Raw genomic sequence first — 23,008 nt, 5'->3', positions numbered from 1 at the left:
GATATCGTGAGAATCAGCGGGACTGTAATGTGGCCTGTAGGTAGTTCTATGGTAGAGGGACTCCGGTACCGATCAACGAGCAGCGCATCGTGTATAAAAGAGTCCGCAGTCCTTCTCCATTTCTCTTCTTCTTCATCCAACTCTCCACAACCAATTTTCGACTGCACCAAAAACATTTTCAACTCTACCAATCATCAGCGAACCCACATCAACCAACTCGTAATTCTCCACGCTGTTTTCTCACCATGCCGCTGCTAACAAGCCTTCCAAGATCTCAAAACTACATCAACGAAGACACATCAACGAATCTTCACCATGCGCTTCAACATCATCTCCGCGCTCCTCCTTCTCAGTATCGGCGTCGAAGCCGGTTGCAAAAAGGGCATTTTCTGTGGTGTAAGTCTTTCTCCTGCAGCTCATTTTCAAAGACCCTCACTAACACACTTCTTCCAGAAATGCAATGGCAGTTCGTGCAAAGTCGGAGGAATCAACTACCACTGCAAATTCGGCGATGTAAGTCTTCTCCAGCCTTAACTCAATGCAAAAATCCAACGTTTACTAACACCCTCATGCAGTGCGATGGCGAAGAAGGCGGCGACGGCAAATATTGCTTCTCCAAGTTCAACGTCGACGGCCCGTATATCTGTCCGGGCGCCCCCATGTACGGTCTAAGGGTTGCGCAGTCATAAAGCAATCTGGGGGGTTGCGAAGTCTGGTTTTTAGCGGATTAACACATTCATTCCGCGAGTAACAATACACTCGTTCAACCAGCCACAAAACTGATCTGCCGTGATGACCTTTATCTTCTTGCGAAATAACAATGCCTGTCTAGATTGAAATCAAAGCCTTGTCGTGATTTTTGTGGTATAAGTATGCTCTAAGACCTGCTAACTCATATCTAGGACTCGGACTTACAGCTGGGCAAGGAGTGCTTCATAGGGACTGCTTGTATCGGTCACTATCTCGCTGGAAGGTGGATTCGCTCGGCACCAGATAGTTTACCCATCCCCTCTAGATATTTCGCCTACCCCACGCGATGATATACCTGTAAAACTTTACGATATACTTTCTACTCTTGCATAGCTACATCTTTATATCCTTAGAAGTGCCTTCAAACCCCTCGAATATTATATTTTTGTACCCTCTTAGAATCCCCTAGTACTTCTAATATATCTATTTTTATATCTTTTTAAATAAAATTATACCTTGTATCCTTTTACTTCTATATAGTCGCCTAGTACCTACTAACCGTAGCGTAATAGTCTATTTCAATTACCTAAGGAGTACGGCTTCTTCACGTATATACTAGATCATTAACTTATCTAAACACCTAAAACAGTTGCAATAGCATTCCTCGTAAACGAGCCGAATCGAAGAAACAAGCACTAACTACCCCAGCCTAAGGTGTACTGTATACTATTACTACTACCGAGACGACGAAACAGGCCAAGCCGTCCACATATTCTCTGCACTGGTGCCAGAGCTTCTTGACTAGCTTCCCGGCCTGAACGAAACATTCTTCAGTAGTACAAGAACAACCAAGCTCCGGGGTCCTTGTGCCAGCAACGAGCACAGGAAACCTGAAGAGTTCCTAGAAATGGTGCTGAAGACACCCAATCGCCCCCTGTTTATCGTTACCAATAGTCTAGACGAGTACTCTAGAGCATCACAGAAAACTCTTCTCGAACTACTAAGATCTTTATCGCAGAAGACTTCGCACTTCGCAATTCAAAATTGGAGCAGGGTAGTCCCAGCTTCCAATGTGGAGTTTTTCCGCCTCTTCGTCGGACGGTACGTCGATTTTAGTACTTCGTTATGACGAGGAGTAGGTATTGAAGATCAAGTCTTGGATGAATGAGGAGGTTAGGTTCCTATACTGCATGTGCTACGAAAGCATGCCACTGCGTTGGCTGTTAGCCGCGTAGAAGCTGAAGAGCTCACTAAAGCTTCATCTTTCATGGTTTCGGCAAGACCATAATGCTATGCTAGACAACACAACTAGCTCCGCGAAAGAAAGAAAGAAAGCATTTTCAAGCACCCTTTTAAGTTCATTCTATTTGATAGCAAACAAATAAACTCCACACCATATTAAACTACCACCACCGCACCAAAACCAAACCCAAGCACACACACGTACATACCTATATACACACACACACACCCAAACCACCCCCCTCACCACCCCAAAGTGCTCTAGACCCTACCCCACAACCCACGACCCCCAGCACCAAGCAGCCACAACCGTCCACCCGGCGAGCAAAACCCCCAGCGCCACTAAAACCGCCGTACCAACCCGGGATCCTGCACCTCTAAACCCCAGTACCACGACGCCGACATCAGCTCCCGTTCCCCCGCCCACCCCGCCACCCACCCCACCCGCACTCACAGACCCATGCCCGACCTCGCTCGGCCCCAGCACAACCCAGAGCACGACAGCGGCAGCTGCAAGCGCCAGCACCGCCGCCAGCGCGCCCACGACCCGGCCAGCCGCCCACGCCTCGACGAACTCGAGCGCCGCGACGCTGCGGCGAGCAGAAGCTGCTGCTCCTTCGCTGGCTCCGTCGCCTCTCTCTGTATCTGCGTCCGCATCCCCACTGCCCCCGTCCTTCACCCCCACCCCCAGTCCCAACCCAACAACACTATTCCTGACCGGACAGCCCCCCTCGCGCGCATGCGGCAGCCCCTGCATCGCCAGCCGCTGCGCCCAGTGCACCCACGCGAAGCGGCGCCGCCCCGCCCTCGGCCCGCGGTAGAGGCGCCACAAACTCTCCTCCGAGAACTGCTCCGCCAAGCCACGGGAGGTCAGGAAGCGCGGGGGCGGGGGGCAGAGGCATGCCCCCCCGCTGCCGCCCGAACACTGCGCCAGCGCCTCGGCGCGCTGCACGGGGCACGTTGTTATGTTTGCGACACCACCGCTGCCGCAGATGCCGCCGACGCCGCCGCAGCTGCTGGCGGCCGTGGTGGTCGTGTTGGTCGTTGTGTTGCTGAGGTTGTTGGTGTTGTGGGTGCTGTTGTGCGCGTAATAGTTGCCAAGCACATTATAGTGGTCATGGTTATGACTATGGTGCAAGCACGCGGAGCCCGCCCACGCGCTCGCATGCCCGACCGTGATGCGCGCGAGGCGGCGGGCGCTGAAGCGGCGCCAGGGCCCCGCGAGGCGGGCGTACTCGCTGCGCAGGGCGGCGAAGAAGCGCGCGTCGTCAAAGTCTGCTGCTGCCGCCGCTGCTACAGCTCCGCCTTTTTCGCCGCTGAGCGGACTCGGCGCCGCGCTGCTTCTGCTTCTGCTTCTGCTACTGCTGCTGGTCCGGGTGCTGCTGGTGCGCAGGTCGGCCGGGATGGTTATGCTTCCCATGCGGGGGGAGATGTGGTCGGGGCGGCGGCGCAGCGTGAGCGTCAGGATTGTGGGGTGGGAGGTTGGGGTCGTGGTGATGGAGAGGGGGGAGGGTTTGGGAGATGATGGCTTGCGCGGCTGTGGCTGTTGCTGTTGCTGCTGCTTCTGCTGTTGTTGTTGTTGGTAGGGGGAAGACTGATGTTGCCAGGGCTGGTGCCATGTTTGCTGTTGCTGCTGCTGCGAGAAGGGGTAAGGCGTGCGGAGGACCTTGTGCTCCTCACTGCGAGGGGGCCGCAAATAAGCATCTATAGGGGGCGGCGGCAGGGCGAGTGAGATCTTCTTGGGAGGAGCAGGCACCGGTATAGGCGGAGGCGAGGAAGAGTCGGGCTCGCGCTCGTTCCGGGAGCGCCGGTCTGACGACATGGACTTGCGCCGCGTGGTGCTGGCGTGCAGACCCTCTCCGTCGCGCAGCAGCGCCTGCAGCGTTATGGCGTGCACGCCCAGGATGTTCTCGTCCGTCCGGCTGTAGCTCGAGTGCGTCTCATCGTCTTCAAAGGCGTCTGGTATCCGCAGCGACGTCGCATATGGGCCTCGCAACGTCGTGCTTGATTGCGTTCGCTTGTCTTTTTGTTTGCTGCCGTGTAGGTCTTCCGTAGACCCGTCGTACGAAGACTCTGGAAACGCTCCGGGAGCATATGCTGGCTGTCTGTTATCCCCACCGCAGACAAACGAGTATTCAGAAGGCCTTGCTCCAAGGTAATTGGCTTCTTTGCGTTCTGCGAGGGACAAAGGCCGCTTGCCCGTGCTAGGATCTCGCGGTACTCTCTGGCCAAATCCGAGCTCGTCTGCCGTTTCCACTTCATCCTCAGAGCTGTCGTCGAAAAAGTTCCTCCGCCGCGGATCGTAGTCCCTTGCAATCGGTGTAGCGTCGTCCATGTCTAGGTAAACGCTCTTTGTCGGGCTCGATGGCCCATGGACGATTGTCGGCGTTCCTGCCGGCGATACAGACAGACGTATAGTGCCTTCGACGTCCATCAACTAGAGTCAGGTTTGTGATTCAAATATTCGCAGTGGAATTGGCTGGAGATAGCCGTGAAACAAAGAAACGACGACTTGGCCAGAGACACGGCAGTTTTCGGCGGCGAGCGATGCAGCAGGTTCCTGATTGCATGCAGGATACAACCATCATTTACCCAAAACAAAGTCTACGGGCCATGCTAGCTTGGCAGCTGGTGGTGTTATTTTGAGCTACTGCAAGGGGCACGAGTCAATGGCGGAATGGGCCGCATTCCTTGCTACCGTTCCCGGGGAGAGCGTTACACCAGCCTAACCCACGAACTTTCCTCCGCAGTAGATGCAGACATCGCAAGCGGAAAAAAGCAAGCCTGTTAACGTACTAGATTGCTGTTCTGCTGCTGCATCTGGAAGCCCTTGCTTAGCCGTTGTTATCAACATACATGGTCCATATCAATCTCACCTTTGGAGCCCGCGGATGCATCGGGCATCTCAATGTCTTGGGCATGTTGTTGTGAGGGCGCTGGTGAAGAAAGCTCCGGCAGCTTATCATTCCGAGCTATGTGTTGCTCGTCCAGATACTGCCTGCCACAGACACCACAGAATTTGGAGATACCGGGGGCTTGGATAGCGAGGAATGTCAACGCGCAGCGGACTGTTCTCCGTCAGCTCGATCTAGACGACGTTCGATGAGCTTCCTTACCGAATTGGTGGCCTTGAACGCATCTTGCCCACAAAAAGTCTTCAAACTCAATAATGTCGTCACAAATCTCGCACTGCTCCACGTGCTTCGCCGCAGCCATCTCAACAGTGCTGTCGTGATCATCTAACTCAAACTTTTTTAGCCGTGGCAACATAGCCAAATACGCGGAGTGAATCTTTTGACCGCTTTTGCTGTCATTGTAGTATGACGGAGGTATCCTTGCCACGGCATTCACGAGGCCCCAAATAGTCCGTAAAGCGTTTGGCTTGGCCACTTGGTCAGGGAAAAGAAGGGAAAGGAGTCGTTCGCATCTTTCTTTTAGGCAATCCCGATCCCACACGACGCGCCGCTTGATGTATTGTGAGAGTATACGTTTACCATGCAAGGTTGGATCGCGAGCAGAGGCTTCAGGGGGGCTGTTTGGCAAGGATTAGCTCCCAAAATTCAGTGGGCCCCGTTCAATAGTGAGGTACTCACCTTACTTCCTGCCTTTCCCCTTCATGGTCTTCTATGCTGAAGAGCCCGAAAGCTTTCCAGAACTGTTCGCGGACAACTTCGCATAAGCCTTCTTCATCAATATCCTCAATACTAGCCTCCATCCATTTCTTTGCGCTATACAGCACAGTCTCAGCGCAGACGTCTGTTGGGAGTTAGACATATGTCCGTCACAAGATAGATGATTCTTACCTGCTACAGGACAGTTACCACCACTTGGGGGTAAGATGAATTCAGGATTGTCCTCAACTTGGTGTATACCCACATTAGTGCGGGACGCAGCCGCGATCGTATAGTCCACCATATCGCCGGGATGCAGAGTGTGAGCGGACGCAATCAAATCACCCATAGGCGAAGAAGTCAGTCCCCATGTTTTCGGTAATACATGCCCTCCAAGCTCGTTTTCGGCGCTGAAGACGGTTTCGCTCTCTCGGATGCTATTCTGCCAAAGTGGGCTCTCTCGCGGCTCTAGTGGTTGGATTGGTAATTTTAAAGCTGTGACTGTCGATTTACTAGCAAACAGATGAGGAGCAAAGTGGACTTCAAGTTGACCAGCGTCATCAGTGGAAATTGCACACCCTGTAAATATGTCAGTCTGAACTTACAGTCGGATCATACGAGCACCATCATCGCCTTGTATATTTACCTGAAACGGAATCCCATCTACCATATAGATAGCAATTAGAAAGCTTGAAACTTGAGAGGTTATTCATGTTCATCTCATAGCATCGTGCTTCCGCCGGAGTAAAAGCAACGAGATATAGAAGATGGTCGGATATTTTCGGCGCCCAGCGAAGAAGGCTTATGTCTCTTGTGCCAACTGACTCCTCTAACACAATATCGGATTTGTCGAAATCAATAGCAGACGTTTCAGGAAGCCCTGGGATGCGTATACGTCGTACGAGTAGCTTTTCATTAGTAGTGTATGCCAACACAGCTTGAGGAGTGCCGTCTTCGCTCAGGCTCCAAGGACTCCAAGCAAGGTTGCTGATGAAGCGCTGCTCTTCCATGTGCTCATTAAAGAGAGTGATGGGCGGTGCGTTTTGACTTGAAGAGATTTTTGGCTGAACAGAAAAGCATACTACTACCCGGGCTGACCATTCGCTTGCAACAGGACTGAAGAAATCAAACGGGGATTGTATCCGCAAGACCACAATGTCATTGTCATCGTTAGACACCGCAATGAAACAGCCGTTTACGGGGATCTGGCTGTCTTCAATGTTTGAAGGCGTAGACGGATATATTTGAGGGCTCCAGCAAAAGGAGCGTATACGTCTCTTCATTCTGCGTCGACTTTCACGGTCCAGCTCCGACAAGCTTTCATCAACACCCGGCTCTTCAAAGTAAGCTTCTACAGCATGGTTGACGACCAGAGCCCGCTTCCAGCTTGCTGCCACGCCTGGTTTGGAGTCGCACGCCCAAAGAGATAATACAAGGTTGGTCGTTAGTACTGCAAGTGCGCATCTCCGGTGTTTCGCAAGGCCAGGTGGCGACCATGCTATGAGAGCAGTAGTACTGGTAGAGATTTCCTCTCCAATCGAGTTGCTCCGGAAGCCAAGAGGATTGATGATTGGAACCTCGGCGTTGTTGAAGAGATTGGTACGCAGATGCAGGTTTTCCCATTGCCGGTCACGATCTGGTGATGTCACTTCTGTTTCGCCTTTTGCGTGAAGTTGTGGAAGCTGGGAAGGTACATCAGACTCTACTACTTACAATCCTGACGCACAATCACTTACCAGCAGCTCCAGTGTCTCGCCGGCTGCCACCGCGAGAATGCCGTCTTGCGACCAGCTAACGCAGTCAAGCGATGTTGGCCAACAGACCAATGTCGTCGCTCCATACATTGTTCGTGACGATAGGTGTGATGTTTGAACGAAGCTGAACCGTGGACGGAAGGTCTGCGTGCGCCGGTCTCCGAGGAATTGCCGGAACAAACCGTGAGGACCTTCATCTTCCATCCCACCTTCCCCGCGCTCCCATGCATTTCTTTTCATCTTTCACCTTTCACTTTAGAAGGAAATGCGACTGTTTCGCAATGTGTTCGCTCAATTCTCATTAATTACTTCATGAATGTCTAGCATTGGTTCTTTGTTCTAAAATCTAGAAGCGACCAGCCCGCTCCCGCCGCATCTCTCGACTCAAATTCAGAAATGATACTGAGCGTGCGATTTTATGTCTGTCTTTATAAACAAATTTAGTTTCATCACTCTTTATCAATGACTAATCGTCATCAGCAGCAGCTTTAGCTCACTTGGGAGAGCGCCAGACTGAAGTCCAACTTCGGTTATAAGCCTGTGCGGTATCTGGAGGTACTGTGTTCGATCCACAGAAGCTGCATTTTTTGCTCAGCGGATAGCCGGCGATTTCTTTTGATGGCGGATGTTGGGTTGTGGGGCTCTGTCTTTTTGCGTCGTGGTGTTGAGGCTGCGGGCCGATTGTTCGGCGCATGCACGCATTGTGGCGGGATTTAGAGAAGAGTGTGAGACATGGCGGAGATGGTTCGGTTAGTGGGATATTTTTTTCCAAGTAATTGTACTCGGTACGCGTAAGTAGTCGAGGTCATTTGCCATTATCCAAGTTATGGCAGAGGAGACTTGGCGCGGATGAGCGGGCCTAGGATCCATGCGAACAGGACGGGACCTGTTCATCGGGCGGAGCGGGCACTTGGCACCGGAGCGTGCGGAGGAAGGAAGCACGGGGGAGGAACCACCTACGTCAAGGCGGGCATGTGTTTGCGGGCGTTGAAACAAGCTGGCCAAGTGGGAGCCAGACCGTCGCGGCAGCCGTGGTTCGCGCGGTGACGGCGCGAGAGACCGGTTGCCTCCCTGGCACCCTGGACTTGACAGGGACCCGGCACAAAGACCCCTGGCTGCCTCCATCTATATCCTTGTGGCCTCCTTTCGGTGCAGCGCATCGTACGGTCCCTGCTCGCGCGACTTCTCCACAGAGGCGCTGCTTCTCCAACCTCAGCAAACAAGGTCAACCTCGCCATTGCCTGCGTGAATGGCCTCCACATACGCCCTTCCCCTCGACAGCACCCTCCGCTCCCACTCTCAGCATGGCCACGGCCACGCTCATTCCCCCCATACCTACGCGCGTTCTCTGCTGCCAGACCGGTCCTCGTCCTGGGCCACCGATTCCGGCCTGAAGATGCACGACAGTCCCCGCTCCCACTCTCTGTCGCCGCATGTCGACTACTCGGCCTACAGCATCATGAAAGGCCGCCCCAAGATTCGCCCCCGCGGTGAATCCGACCTTGGCCGCCCGGCGCCCAAACCGCACCCCCATGTTGCTTCAAGTTACGGCTTTCCCGCACCACTCGAACATCCTGAAAATCATTCGTACGTTGCGACCCTAGACTCCAATCCCCAATGCAGCAAATGCTAAAAGCTTCACAGCCACGGCCACAAGCTCCAGGACGCTCTCACGGGGCTCCTGGTCCCCCTTCCCTACATTCTTGCCTCCCTGGCTTTCGCGACCTCAGCTACGTCAACCTCGTCCGCCGCCGCGGCTTCCGCTTCTCCACTCGAGCGCCTCCAGGCCTCGGTTTCGACCGAACAATTGGTCACTACCATAGTTCAGGAGCCGCACAGTGCGGCGCTTTTGGAAGCATGCTTGCTTTCGTCTGGTACGCTCATGCTGGTAGCCAGCATGGCGAAATTAAGGCCCTCTGCGCAGGTGCTCAATCGTAGAAAGAGTCTTGGCACTCCTATCTTAAAGAGCGAGCCACTTCTCACTTTTTCGCGCCTTCGGGAGGCCGTGGGTAGGATTGTCCGTGTCAGCCTACCGTTTTATGCTGCTGCGCAATTGGGTGGCATCCGGACGGGTCTCATCTTCCTGGGCGCATTGGCTTGCGGCTTAGGTGTCCCAGATGTGAATTCAGGAAAGCGGAAGCTCCTGGATCCTTTCCGACGTGCTTTTCGGGAGAAGAAATACTTCTGTCTTTACCTCGCTCTGAGCTTGGTGTGCGACATGCTAGGGTTTACCTCAACCCGGAGTCTGCATCACACGATGGCGGGATATTTCACCCTTCTTGTTTCTCTCTTTTTGATGCCACCGCCTTTCTCTACTTCCCACAAGCCTCTTGCAACGTCTCCACCTAACGCGTTGAATCCGTCGGTATCAAGCTTTCTTTCGCCTCTGATCGAGAGCCCTCTAAAGACGCCTTCAGCCACTCAAGATGTCAAACCGTACATCACAGCATCTTCGTTGATAGCTTCATCGGAAGACACTTCCACGACTTTCCTTGCAGGCGCAGTTCTGAGCGCCTTCACGATTTTAACCCTATTTTTTGCATCGACGACACCTTCTTTTACGACCTTTTCTACGTTTTTCTCGGTCTTGTCTATGTTCTCGGCGGCTGCTGTCTACTTTTCTGCGCATCCTCCTACTTTGCAATCATCGCAAAGTCCCGGTACCGTGACGGGCTGCGGTCTGACAGCTATTGCTGGATCGTTGCTCCACCCAGGGGCTTGGGCGTATACTCTTATTGATTTCCTTATGTCCGTTTTCACATACGCAATTGTTCGCTATGAGCTTGGATCAGCTTCTGCTACCGCTGACCATGACCATGATCATCATGATCACCACAACCACAAGGGTCACGATCATAGCCATGCTCATTCTCATGCGCATGATCGTCAATCCAGGATCACACGCCACCTTCTGTCGAAGTGTGATCCCGATTCCATCACTTACAGTATTCTCTTAGAGAAAGACTCTCGTCGCATCGCTTATTTCACATGGTTAGTCTCCCGCTTATTAGTCCAAGGCATGGCCTTGTAGCTAACGCTTTTCGAAATAGCCTTAACCTCTTCTTCATGCTGGTTCAGTTTTTCTACGGCTACGTCAGCGGATCTCTAGGACTTTTATCCGATAGTATCCACATGCTCTTTGACTGTGCTGGTCTAGCAGTTGGTTTAGCTGCCGCTGTCATGGCCAAGTGGCCCGCGAGCGCTCGGTTTCCCTATGGTTACGGAAAAGTGGAACTGCTGTCCGGCTTTTCCAACGGAATCTTCCTTCTGTATGTTTATCGCCCATTCAAGGTTGACTTGAGATATCTAACGTTTAAGCTAGGCTTGTGAGCATCGAGATATGCCTTGACGCGTTCGAACGATTCTGGGAGGGCCATGAGTTACGGCGCCTCAACGAGCTTCTCGTTGTTAGTGTGCTGGGCTTCCTCGTCAACATGGTTGGTCTCGCAGCCATGGGCGGCCACGCGCACCACGGCCATGGCCACGATCACCATCACCATGGCGACGAGAACATGCATGGCATCTTCCTGCATGTTATGGCGGATGCTCTTGGTTCTGTGGCCGTCATTGTCTCCACCATTCTGACTCAATGGAACGGCTGGAACGGTTGGGATCCCCTCGCGTCATGCGCCATTTCGGTCATGATCTTCATCTCGGCTCTGCCCTTGACGTACGGTGCTGCTATGCGGCTGATTCTATGCGTGCCCGAAAACAAAGAGGACATGCTGAAGGATACGTTGCGCGATATCAACTCGATCCGAGGAGTGGTCAATTATAGCGCGCCGAGATTCTGGATGGAGGACGTGGGGACGGCTCATCAGCGTGAGCATGAGCACTCCCACGGCCACGACCATAGCCATGACCATGGCAACGATCATGGCCACAATCATAGTCACGACCATAGTCACGACCACAAGCACGGCCATGAACACTCCCATGACCACAGTCACGATCACAGCCACGGAGACGGGTGCGCGCATGGACACGATCATAGCCATTCGCATGATCACGGCCATACCCACTCGCACTCCAACGATCATGGTCACAGCCATTCTCACTCACATGATCATGACCACGACCATGACCACCATGAGGCAGAGCCGAGGGTTCTGGGCGTGATCCATATCATCGCGGCCAAGACGGCGGATGCTGAAGATGTGCGACAGAGGACCACGACGTTCTTGAAGGAGCGCAAGTTGGACGTACTTGTACATGTGGAAAAGGAGGGCGACAGATGCTGGTGCGGCGGTGGTGCGAACTTCCAGTGAGAGGAAGCATTGTTCTGCGGCGATTTTCTTTCTTGTACCATATTTATTGTGGCATCGGCATTGCAGATGCGGGTGCTGTATAAACTCTGAGCGTTCTCGCAAACACGAGATTGAGTCGTTTTATGCGATACTTGGGTGGAGGCAATTGCTAGGTGTTCTGGCCCGCCCACATCACGCTAGTGCGCGCATGCCCGTGATCGCCGCCGACCGGGCCAAATGTCCATGTCTAAGGCCAGGTTGCCCGTAAAGCCTCCAACTCCTCTCCCATCGCCAGCTTCGCAGTCGCCCGAGGACATGTTTACGCCGTCTATAACGCTCGCTTGACTTCCTCCGTCGCCGTAATTTCCACGCATACGGCCACCCCGTCGTCTGACTACCGCCCGCCGCAAACCACTTCTACTATCACCCTCCACAATGTCCGACTTTAGCATGTACCACGCCCTGGGAGACCATGCTCCAAACAGGTCCAATCCGAATACCTCCCAGCAACAACAGTTCCGTCCGCCTGTCGCACCGAGTCCCGGCGGATACCAGCAGACTGGCCCCGCCTACGGCCAAGCTCCCCCGAACACATATGGCACTCCACAACAAGGCGCCGTGGGATATGGCACACCGCAGCAAGACCAGGGCTACTTCCCTCCAAATGCAGGCGCTCAGGGCGACGTCGCGGGTTTGACGTCGCAAATGGGAGGGATGGGCTTGGGTGTGGATACCGCTGGCCAACCTGTTGCTCAAGCGCCGCATAGGAAGAAGAAGGATAGACACGCATACCATCAGATTGAGACGGCTGGCAGCTCACAGGCGTTCAACGGTGTTCCAGCGCCCGGAACCCCGTCGCAATTCCTCAACCAGGTCGACCCCTATACCGGCCAGGCGATTACGCCGGCCATGTCGCAGTTCCCTGCGCCCTCGAATTCATTCGTTCCCGCGAACGCAACTACACCAATGCAGTTTGCGGCACGCGGAGCTGGGACGAATGGATCTGTAGCTTCGTCTTCGCAAGGCAGAGTCGATCCGGAGCAGATTCCTAGCGTACCCAGATCTCGGGACGTCCCCGCGCAATTCTACCTGGAGCATGTGTACCCCACGATGGACCAGCATCTTCCTCCTCCGGCTGCCGTGCCATTCGTAGCTTTTGACCAGGGTAACGCTGCGCCGAAGTTTGCCCGACTCACTCTAAACAGCATACCATCGACCACCGAGGCATTGACCGCAACTGCGCTTCCGTTGGGTATGGTGCTGCAGCCTTTGGCGGCACCTCAGGAGGGCGAGACGCCGATACCAGTGCTCGATTTTGGCGAAACTGGCCCGCCAAGGTGTAGAAGATGCAGGGCATACATCAACCCCTTCATGACGTTCAGGTCCGGGGGCAACAAGTTTGTTTGCAACATGTGCTCGTTCCCCAACGATGTGCCTCCCGAGTACTATGCGCCTACCGATCCCTCCGGCGCGCGCGTCGACCGGCTGCAGCGGCCGGAGCTTAGCATTGGCACGGTTGAATTCATGGTCCCGAAGGAGTACTGGTCGAAGGAGCCTGTAGGCCTCCGCTGGCTCTTCCTTATCGACGTCAGCGCGGAGGCAGTGAACAAGGGTTTCCTTGATGGGTTCTGCGAAGGCATAATGAATGCGCTTTACGGAAGTTCTGACCCGGAAAAGACTGACGAGGCTAACCAGAGGAGGATACCACCCAACTCCAAGGTCGGAATCGTCACATACGACAGAGAAATTCACTTCTACAACCTCAGTCCTGGCCTTGATAAGGCGCAGATGATGGTTATGCCCGACATTGAAGATCCGTTCGTTCCTCTTAGCGAGGGCCTCTTCGTCGATCCGATCGAGTCAAAGTCGGTGATTACTTCATTGCTCACTCAGTTGCCGAACATGTTTGTCCAGATCAAGAACCCTGAACCAGCATTGCTTCCGGCGCTGCACTCGGCACTCGACGCGCTCAAGGCCACTGGAGGCAAGATTGTGGCCTCTCTCGCATCACTACCCACCTGGGGACCCGGCAGCCTGTTCCTGCGCGATGACGGCAAGGTACTTGACTCGGATTCTGAGAAGAAGCTCTTCGTCGCAGAGCACCCCTCTTACAAAAAGATCGCCGGACTGTTGTGTGAGCACGGTATCGGTGCGGATTTCTTCATGGCTGCTCCCAGTGGAGGTTATCTCGACATTGCGACGGTTGGCCATGTCTCCTCGCTCACTGGTGGTGAAATCTTCTACTACCCCAACTTCCACTCGCCGCGCGATACACTCAAGCTGTCGAAGGAAGTCAAACGCACTGTCACCCGCGAGACAGGTTACCAAGCACTAATGAAGGTGCGTTGCTCGAACGGTTTGCAGGTGTCGGCGTACCACGGAAACTTTTATCATCACACTTTTGGTGCGGATCTCGAGTTTGGTACCATAGACTCGGACAAGGCCATTGGCGTCATGTTCAGCTATGACGGCAAGTTGGACCCGAAGTTGGATGCTCATTTCCAGTCCGCCCTGCTGTACACGACGGCATCGGGAGAACGGCGTGTGCGTTGCAGCAACCTGGTGGCTAGCGTCAGCGAAAACCTTATGGACACGATGAAGTTCATTGATCAGGACGCCGTCGTCAACATAATCGCCAAGGAAGCCGCGACTCGCATGACCGAACGCTCGTTGAAGGATATCCGTGGTGCAATCACCGAAAAGACCGTCGACATCCTGGCGGCGTACCGCAAGAACTTTTCGGACGGCCACCCGCCAGGGCAGTTGGTGCTGCCGGAGCATCTGAAGGAGTTCAGCATGTACACGCTGTCGCTGATCAAGAGCCGAGCGTTCAAGGGCGGCAGGGAGCCGACGGACCGCCGCGTGTACGACATGCGCATGATCAAGAGCATGAACTCGCTGGAGCTGTCGCTCTACCTCTACCCGCGCATCATCTCACTGCACAACCTCGACCCAGCCGAAGGCTTCGCAAACGAAAACGGGCACCTGCGCATGCCGCCCAGCATCCGGGCATCATTCTCGAAGATCGAAGAAGGCGGCGCCTACATTGTCGACAACGGACAGCAAGTGCTGCTGTGGATGCACGCGGCCGTGTCGCCGAACCTGCTAGAAGACCTGTTCGGGCCGGGCTTCAACGACCTGCGCGCGCTCGATCCCTTCACGAATGCGCTGCCGGTGCTGGAGACGCATCTGAATGCCCAGGCGCGCAATATCCTGCAGTACCTGGAGCAGAGCCGGGGCAGCAAGGCGCAGACGCTGCAGCTGGCGCGGCAGGGCCTCGACGGCGCGGAGTACGAGTTTGCGCGGCTGCTGCTGGAGGACCGCAACGGCGAGGCGCAGAGCTATGTCGACTGGTTGGTGCATGTGCACCGCCATATCCAGCTCGAGGTACGTCGATAGTTTGCTGCTGGTGTGGTTGCTTTTTTTTCTTTCTACCCTTTTTGGTTTCGTTTGGTTTGGGTGCGGAGAGCGTGTGGGCAGATGCTGCTGCTCTCCGCTGGTTTCGGGGGATAGTGGCGTCACTGCTGCTACTGCTGCTGCCGGCTTGGTCTTCGTTGCTAACGCTGGTTTTTTTGCCCCAGTTGGCTGGTCATCGCAAGAAGGAGGATCCGGGCGACTCGAGCAGCATCTCGTCGACGTTTACGGGGCTGCGGACGCCGTACTGGGGCTGAGGCGGGGGATATAAGGGAGAAGGGGGTACGTCGGAGTCGTAGTCATGGTAGTGGTGGTCGTGGTACTTAGCAGGTATGGGGTGTGCAGTCCATGGCCCGGATTTGCGCTCAAATAGAACGGAGTGCGGAAGAGGCGGTGTGAAATCGCCCGCGAGGAGATGGTAACAGGACGGTTGCAGGGTTCGTGGTGGTGGGGGGGCGGATTGCCTCTCTCTATACAGAAGCGAGAGGAGACCCTGCGGAAATGGAGGGGAAAAATCAAGACGGGTTGAGGGGAGGCTCTGGTGGGGCGTTGCTGCTGTTGATATTGCTGCTACTGCTGCTGCTGTTTTTTGGTTGCGCTGCCGGCCTAGGTAGTGAATACTCGTACCTATTTGTTATTGTTCTGATCTGGTATTGTTTAGGGAGCTGGGAGGTTGGTGTGTGTGTGTGTGTTTGTTGTTGATGTTATTGTTGTTGGCGTTTTTGGTGTCGTTGTAAGAGGTGTGTGTGTGTGTGTGTGGGCTGAGGAGCTGGGCGGAATGGTGTATTGTTTGCACGGTACGTCAAATATTTTACCAGGCTTGTAAGATGGCCGGGGTTGGGGTAGGCAAGTGTTATACTGTATGGGTGCCATGTGTTATCTACACTCGGTGTCACATTGCGACGTTTACTTCTACTGTCATAGTGACTGAATGAGTGTTCACGTTTCGCGTGGTGAGGCCGTTCGTTCTCGCACTTGCCATCTCATGTTTAAGCCATAGCTGCAACCTAACCACCTCATCCAACCCCCAGTCCCCCTTCAGTGCTACTAGCCTACCTACAGGTACGTACAGCACCTCTACTCACGGACTCTGGTGCCGTGTCCCTGCTGCTTTGTTAGCCTGGCAGCAGTCGCATCCGTGGAGACCACATGTGGCATGCCAGGTTAGGCCGGAGGCGGAGCTGTCTTGCGTGTTCAGTAGGTATGGAGTTTTGGCAGCTGGTGAGAGAGCTGGGGGATAGGTTGTGGTGAGGTTTGTGTGCAGGTTAGGAATGGGAAGGCAGGCGGATCACGCTCGTGGCGGGGAGGTTGCTGGATGCGAGTTGCGCCTGGGAAGGGTTTGGTGAGGTACAGGTATGGTAGGGATTGGGCGGTCTAAAGCGAAGAACCGAGTACACATGCAGACTCATTCTTGGGTGTTGGATTGGTGAGCTAGAGGAAGAATGGAGCATGTAGTTGTAAAGCAATATACATATATAGCTCGATTCCAGACACCGAAAACGGGATCCGCTGATGCGCAACCATACATAGCTCTTGTTGTTGCTTTCCCAAAGACTGTCGAGGCCATCGCAAGCACCATTGCCTAACAACGATGTGTCTATCTCGCTTGTCGGCAACACCAAACAGCCACGCATCCCGTAGCCGATATTGACATGGATGCAGGCAGCGCGGTTAATTTGCCGGTGGCGTGAGACACATAGACTCCCATCGCCAACAGGCTAAGCTGTTTCCCAACGTCCTCGTACCCGCAACAATTCATGTCGGCTAACCTACCACTGCCCGTACTATCGAAACGGCCGCTCGTGTTGCGGCAGTTTGTTGCTATCTAGTTGGCATGGCCTCCGGCCTCGGGCCGCCGCGGATCTGCTTGTTTGGGTTTTAGTTTCTTGGACACCGTGAGAAGGGATTCGCGATGGGGAGGAAGAGCGGTCCTGTTGTCATAGGGTTGAAGGTTCAAGCATGGGAGACTGTTTGGCAAACCATGATGAAGCGTTCGAGACACTTCGCGTAATCATAAGGAGCAGGCGTGGTGAGGAGAAAGCGACGAGGGGGTAGGGTGACTTACTGCTGCCATGTGCTAAAGAAGAGTGAGGTGGGACGTTGGTTGTTGGCCAGAGTTGCAAGAGCGAGCGAGCCGTCTTGAAATATGCCGGCGTGCGGGGTTGGCGTGGGCCGGGGTAACTCCAGGGTCGCACATGCATGGATGCAGGGGATGGCTGTCCTGCCGATGTCAAGGGAGGAAAATTTCGTAGACAGAGTAATGGAGTTTTTGCATATAAACAAACATAAACATAAAGAAGCGACATCAAATACATTCAATTAGAGTGTACTACCCGGTTCCCACTTCCAGAGCTATAGTAATCAAGGGGATGACTCCTCGAATACTAGTCCAGGAGAGACGACCGATGAGGTAAATTTTTAAGTTTGAAAATCTCGAATACAGATCGAGAAACGTACACCTGTTGGCTGTCGATTTCCTGCTCCATACTGGGTGCCGGGATATTCAAGGGTTGAGAGAGACCATTGTGTTTTATAATTCTGGGATCCTTGCACCCACGGATTTAAACTTCGTGAATTCGTCTTGTTGTTGCTTTATGTTGAGTTGGTATGCACATCGACTGTAGATTTCTCATCCAGCCGGCTGGACCTGGAAGACGCGAAGAAAAGCTATAGTCATCTCATAAGTAGTCTCTATCAGCAGGCTTGCCATCATGGAACAAGACAAACAGTGCAGCCAGATACTTCGTCATGTCAATCGCTTTTCATGGCTGCGGGAAATTGGTTTCTCTCTTGGACATTAGCCCCTGGAATAGCCGGATTTGAGAAATTTCTCTATAACGTTTTTCGAGACGAACAACGGAAGGCAAGAAACATCGAGAAGACACAGAGTTGATATAGAAATGTTTTGAATTTAGACTTTAAAAGAGCTTTTTTCATCACTTGCTACTATTTCGACATCTGGATTTGAGATTCTCTTGAGAGACTTTTCCCTCACAATGCTCTGGAATCTGACGTGGTGTAATGACCACTTAAGAAATGGAATCTGGAGTATTGCCTGGGCACGGTAGCGGTACTTTCAGGTTGTGGCCTTGCGTTATGACAAGGAGTGTTTGATCGTTCCTAGGAGTCCTCTATCCTGTGAAATAGAAGGCGGGCCTAGACGGACTTCTCCGCGCGGGAGTATTAAAGATGAATTGCTTGGTTAATTGAAAGTCTTTCCGGCGGAAAAATGAGAGGTGCTGATTTGGGCGAGCGAGGAGGTCCGGCACAGCGCGGAAGCGCCAGGCCCTTTATTGCGGACAGCTGGGCTGATGACAGCAGCCGAAACACCAAGGGTAAGATTATGGGGAAATGAAGTCATCAGGCATTGATTTGAGGACAACACGTGTGAGGTTGCGACACGATGCCAAAGGCTTTGACTGCGAGGTGGCTCATGTAGCGGCTCCTTGCGGGAGGGGATCGGCGGGTGCCGGAGATTGTGGCGGTGGTGAGAGAGATGTCAAAGATGATGGGTGGTGTACGAGTACGGATGAAGTGTATTGGTGGCGCAGGCCGGGCTCGGAGACAAGTTTTGGCCCCTTGGCGATCCTCATTCTGCCCCGCGGTACGTCAGCACCAAGAGTCCCCTACGTCTCGTCTTGCCCAACGCGCATGCCCAACTCATCTATCCACTTGCGCCGCGCCTGCTCTGTCTTTTCCGCGCGCCTCTAGGCAGCTACTTTGCTCTTATATCCTTTTTTTCTCGCCCGATACCCCCCTCCCACACTCAACCTCTCCTGACAATCCCCGCACCATGAACGTCCTCAAGCTTCAGAGGTAGGCCGCCGCTCCGGCGCATCGCGTCGCCAATGTCTCTGATCAGGTGCCCAGGAAATATCCTCAGTTCGAACAGGCCGACATCTTCGGTCTTACCGATGCATTCCGCAAGCTCGACGTCGACGACAAGGGCTACCTCGACGAGGCCACCGTCATCAAGGCGACCCAGACCTCGGAGCGCCAGCCCTACGATGTCGTCCGTCAAGCGCTGAAGGAGGTCGAGCTGGACAGCTCGAGGAGAGTAGAACTCGACGACTATGTCGACGTGGGTGCTCCTCTTAGGCTTCCGCGCTGAAGCGCCCGCTAACCCGCTCGTTCCACAGCTCATCGCCAAATTGCGCCTCTCTTCGCCCGCCCAGCAGCGCATGTCGACGGGTCCCACGCGTCCGCGAGGCCTCAGTGGCGCCGCTGGTAACATTCCGCAATCTCCCGTTCACGCTCGTGGAGGCAGCCAGGGTGGTGGAAGGATACAGGTCCAGGGCTCCTCCTCCAACGTCACACACACCATCAACGAGGATGAACGTACCGAATTCACGCGCCACATCAACGCTGTCCTTGCCGGCGATGAGGACATTGGCAACCGTCTTCCCTTCCCCACCGACACCTTCGAAATGTTCGACGAGTGCAAGGACGGCCTGGTTCTTGCCAAGCTCATCAACGACAGCGTTCCAGACACCATCGATGAACGTGTGCTGAACAGGCCCGGCAAGAAGATCAAGCAGCTCAATGCCTTCCACATGACCGAGAACAACAACATTGTCATCGAATCCGCCAAGGGTATCGGCTGCTCCGTTGTCAACATTGGCAGTGGTGACATTAAGGAGGTGCGCGAGCATTTGATCCTCGGTCTGATTTGGCAGATTATTCGCAGAGGTCTTTTGGGCAAGATTGATATCAGACTTCATCCCGAGCTTTACAGGCTGCTGGAGGAAGATGAGACCCTTGAGCAGTTCCTTCGCTTGCCTGCCGAGCAGATCCTTCTCCGCTGGTTCAACTACCACCTGAAGAACGCCAAGTGGCACAGAACGTAAGACTTGGAATATGGATATCTATACGTTGATTTCTAACTGCTTCGTAGCGTTTCCAACTTCTCAACCGACGTCAAGGATGGCGAAAACTACACCGTCCTCCTCAACCAACTGAAGCCAGAGATCTGCTCTCGCGCCCCGCTTCAGACCTCGGACTTGATGACCCGTGCTGAGCAGGTCCTCGACAACGCCGATAAGCTGGATTGCCGCAAGTTCCTGACGCCCAAGGCCCTCTGTGCCGGAAACCCCAAGCTCAACCTTGCTTTCGTTGCCAACCTGTTCAACACGCACCCCTGCCTCGACCCCATCACCGAGGAGGAGAAGGCCGACATTGATGATTTCGATGCAGAGGGCGAGCGCGAGGCTCGTGTCTTTACTCTTTGGCTCAACTCGCTCGATGTCCAGCCGGCTGTCCAGAGCTTCTTCGAGGACCTCCGCGATGGCCGCATCTTGCTGCAGGCTTACGACAAGGTTATTCCTGGCAGTGTCAACTGGCGTCACGTCAACAAACTGCCTCCTAGCGGCGGTGAGATGATGCGCTTCAAGGCGATCGAGAACACCAACTACGCGATCGAGCTCGGCAAGCAGAACAGCTTCTCCTTGGTCGGAGTTCAGGGCGCCGACATTACTGATGGTCAGCGCACCCTGACGCTGGGCATGGTCTGGCAACTTATGCGCAAGGACATTGTCAACACTCTCATCTCTCTCGCTCAACGCCTCGGCAAGCGCGAAGTTACGGATGCCGACATGGTTAAGTGGGCCAACGACATGTCGCGCCAGGGCGGCAAGACCAGCGCCATCCGCTCTTTCAAGGATCAATCCCTCGCGAACGGTGTCTTCCTGCTTGATGTGCTGAACGGCATGAAGAGCTCGTACGTCGACTACGATCTTGTCGCCACCGGCCGCAGCGACGAGGACGCATATGCCAACGCCAAGCTGGCCATTTCCATTGCCCGTAAGCTGGGTGCCACGATCTGGCTGGTGCCAGAGGATATCTGCACTGTCCGCAGCCGTCTTATCACCACTTTCATTGGTAGCTTGATGGCTACGCACGAGAAGATGTCTTAGATTGTCGGCATTTGCAGATTTGAAAGAGGCGCGCTTTCTTTTGAAGGTTGATCAGTTTACGAAAAGTCAACATGAGATAGGTTTTGTGGTTTCCCTTATCGAGTACCCGTAGTAGCGTTCAGATAGCAAGTCAAAATGAAGATATGATTTAGCTTAACGAGATCGGACTCGATTGCAGTCCACACTTATGACCTACTAACTGAATGCATCAACTCTAGCCAAATCCTGTTTGTCGACATTGTGATGTGTAACGATGCATTGTCCGGATTGGCAGCTGCGACGCTAAAAATAGATCATCTGGCAAGCGAGAGGAGCAACTTGGCAACGATATCTTAACCGCAGCCTCAGCAGCAACAACAACCACTTTCACCAAAAAACAACATCAAGACTGAGGTAAGTACATTTCAGGAGACGCCGAAAGTTCATGTCTAATAGGTTTCCTCTAGTTTTCTTCAACAGCAAAGCCAGGACCTGACATTGACTCCTTGAACCATACATCATCGTCAAGAGCTAGGAAAGACAGTTACAAACGCCGGGGGGTTCTATTCGACTGTTTCCTCACCTTATCCAAGCCAGTGCCTTGTCTAGCACACGCATCACAGTAGAACCTTTTGTTCCGAAAAATGGCTCCTGAACCCCCTACTACCGTGCACCTGACCAGCTACGATGATCTGAGCGGCGCCTCCTTAACCTCCTTCACCAACCCCTACGATGCGCTGCTGACCGTCTCAAAAAATGATCCAGTAAGCCAGCCATTAAGGATATTTCCCTGTTTTCCTGTTTTACAAGTTTTTCCTCTTCAATCTCTCAACTCAGTCCAAGATGTTCGATAACTGATTTGAGATGCTTCTTGCCTGAAATAGAAACAACTGCAAGTCCACTATGAGAAACACCGCGTCTCGCGGAACGAGCAGCAGAAGGCGAAGCTCCTGGCCCCGGAGTTTGAGGGCGTGGTCGTCGACCCGATTTTGAAGCGCCTGGAGGACCCGACGATCGAGCCCGGGTTCGTCGATCCTCGCCATTGCTTGGTGTTCTGGGCGAGGCCACCGCAGAAGGTCAGGACGCTGGCAGCGGAGGTGCAGAAGAAGCTAAGTGAGGTTGTGCCGAGTATGTTGTTTGTTTTTGTTTGCGTTGGTTTATTTCTGAACCATCACCTACCCTTTTGGGCACAAGCTCAAGCTCAAGCTCAAGCCCAAGCCCAGAGCACTTTCCAACCTCCCACCACACACAGTAGGTACTAACAGTCTCGCAGACCTCTGGCTCATGCCGCAGTCCTCACTGCACATGACCGCGCTCGAAGTAACGCACTCGCAAACGCCGGCGACAATCGAAGCGCTGGTCGCGCAGATGCAGCCCGCCATCCCGAGCATAGCGAACCACACGCACGCGCACCACGCCCGCCTCATCAAGCCGCAACTCGGCTTCGACGCGTCGGCGATCGCGCTGTCCTTCGTCCCCGCCACCGGGCCCACCGACACTTACTCCTACCACCACCTGCGCCGCGACCTGTACGCGCGGGTGCGCGGGACCGGCGTCGACGTCGCCAGCCGCTACGTCGTGCCGAGCGCGCACTTGACGCTCGCGCGGTTCATCTGCGCCGAGGACTTTTTGACTGCGGAAGCGGACGGAACGGGGGTCGGTGCCGGCGATGTGAGCGTGGGCGCGGGCGCAGATGGCGCAGGCGAGCTCTCGACGACGGCGGCGCTGACCCCGAGCGGCGCCGCGAGGGGCACGCCCGTTGTGGATCGCGCCAAGGTGCGCAAGCTGGTCGAGCGCATTGACGAGGTTAATCGCTGGCTGGAGAGGGAGTTTTGGCCGAGGCAGGGCGAGGAGACCAGGGAGGGCGGCGAGTGGGTCGTTGGTGAGGAGCGTGGGCTCGAGTGCCGGAAGGGCGCGCTGTGGTATGGCGCTGGCGGCGAAACGGTCATGCTTGGGGAGGGGTTTTAGTGCGTTGAGGTGTGGGGAGGGAATTGCTGGTGCTTTCATATGACCACCACCGCCGCCGTGTAGCAATGTACTTTGGACCCAACTAGGTACTTACTTCATGGCACATACGAGGAGAATTGACTAGGTATCTTCTCGTCAGCTCCATACGCAGCCACTGATATTCTGGAGCCGTGGTCCGGACCTCGCCTCTG

The 23,008-nt window shown here is 54.3% G+C and overlaps 8 protein-coding genes and 1 non-coding gene across 9 annotated transcripts; 6 read left to right on the top strand and 3 right to left on the bottom strand.

Moving 5' to 3' along the window:
• Window positions 1–315: 315 nt before the first annotated feature.
• K452DRAFT_293933 (uncharacterized protein) lies at window positions 316–689 on the top strand (the record flags this gene model as incomplete). The annotated part of the gene is made up of 3 exons (XM_033541640.1): window positions 316–396; window positions 454–513; window positions 576–689. 3 exons carry the CDS (start codon window positions 316–318, stop codon window positions 687–689), a joined length of 255 nt encoding a protein of 84 aa, XP_033403243.1.
• A 1,448-nt stretch (window positions 690–2,137) lies between these two features.
• Window positions 2,138–4,511, bottom strand: K452DRAFT_8620 (uncharacterized protein). Its single transcript, XM_033547243.1, has one exon. It carries the CDS (start codon window positions 4,364–4,366, stop codon window positions 2,201–2,203), a length of 2,166 nt encoding a protein of 721 aa, XP_033403242.1. The 5' UTR covers window positions 4,367–4,511; the 3' UTR covers window positions 2,138–2,200.
• Window positions 4,512–4,779: 268 nt separating this feature from the next.
• On the bottom strand, window positions 4,780–7,387 carry K452DRAFT_217535 (uncharacterized protein; the record flags this gene model as incomplete). Its single annotated transcript, XM_033536300.1, has 6 exons — window positions 4,780–5,000; window positions 5,049–5,464; window positions 5,526–5,688; window positions 5,757–6,122; window positions 6,190–7,191; window positions 7,276–7,387. The coding sequence occupies 6 exons, from the start codon at window positions 7,385–7,387 to the stop codon at window positions 4,780–4,782; spliced, it is 2,280 nt and encodes a 759-aa protein (XP_033403241.1).
• Window positions 7,388–7,779: 392 nt separating this feature from the next.
• On the top strand, window positions 7,780–7,880 carry K452DRAFT_t4. Its single transcript has one exon. It is a non-coding gene; the product is annotated as a tRNA-Phe (tRNA).
• Window positions 7,881–8,469: 589 nt separating this feature from the next.
• On the top strand, window positions 8,470–11,707 carry K452DRAFT_348209 (uncharacterized protein). The gene is made up of 4 exons (XM_033545526.1): window positions 8,470–8,884; window positions 8,942–10,288; window positions 10,348–10,566; window positions 10,620–11,707. Exons 1-4 carry the CDS (start codon window positions 8,547–8,549, stop codon window positions 11,563–11,565), a joined length of 2,850 nt encoding a protein of 949 aa, XP_033403240.1. The 5' UTR covers window positions 8,470–8,546; the 3' UTR covers window positions 11,566–11,707.
• A 272-nt stretch (window positions 11,708–11,979) lies between these two features.
• K452DRAFT_218102 (uncharacterized protein) lies at window positions 11,980–15,215 on the top strand (the record flags this gene model as incomplete). Its single annotated transcript, XM_033536336.1, has 2 exons — window positions 11,980–14,931; window positions 15,126–15,215. The coding sequence occupies 2 exons, from the start codon at window positions 11,980–11,982 to the stop codon at window positions 15,213–15,215; spliced, it is 3,042 nt and encodes a 1,013-aa protein (XP_033403239.1).
• A 1,529-nt stretch (window positions 15,216–16,744) lies between these two features.
• K452DRAFT_8600 (uncharacterized protein) lies at window positions 16,745–17,224 on the bottom strand. The gene has a single exon (XM_033547241.1). The coding sequence runs from the start codon at window positions 17,157–17,159 to the stop codon at window positions 16,896–16,898; it is 264 nt and encodes an 87-aa protein (XP_033403238.1). The 5' UTR covers window positions 17,160–17,224; the 3' UTR covers window positions 16,745–16,895.
• A 1,348-nt stretch (window positions 17,225–18,572) lies between these two features.
• Window positions 18,573–21,031, top strand: K452DRAFT_241057 (uncharacterized protein). The gene is made up of 4 exons (XM_033537808.1): window positions 18,573–18,774; window positions 18,829–19,039; window positions 19,098–19,801; window positions 19,853–21,031. Exons 1-4 carry the CDS (start codon window positions 18,752–18,754, stop codon window positions 20,868–20,870), a joined length of 1,956 nt encoding a protein of 651 aa, XP_033403237.1. The 5' UTR covers window positions 18,573–18,751; the 3' UTR covers window positions 20,871–21,031.
• Window positions 21,032–21,239: 208 nt separating this feature from the next.
• K452DRAFT_314659 (uncharacterized protein) lies at window positions 21,240–22,998 on the top strand. Its single transcript, XM_033543778.1, has 4 exons — window positions 21,240–21,263; window positions 21,317–21,613; window positions 21,734–21,977; window positions 22,123–22,998. Exons 2-4 carry the CDS (start codon window positions 21,494–21,496, stop codon window positions 22,815–22,817), a joined length of 1,059 nt encoding a protein of 352 aa, XP_033403236.1. The 5' UTR covers window positions 21,240–21,263; window positions 21,317–21,493; the 3' UTR covers window positions 22,818–22,998.
• The last annotated feature ends 10 nt before the right edge of the window (window positions 22,999–23,008 follow it).

The sequence above is a fragment of the Aplosporella prunicola genome (genome assembly GCF_010093885.1).
Source record: "Aplosporella prunicola CBS 121167 unplaced genomic scaffold K452scaffold_1, whole genome shotgun sequence".
Classification (NCBI taxonomy): domain Eukaryota; kingdom Fungi; phylum Ascomycota; class Dothideomycetes; order Botryosphaeriales; family Aplosporellaceae; genus Aplosporella; species Aplosporella prunicola.
This window is presented reverse-complemented; position numbering and strand designations above follow the sequence as displayed.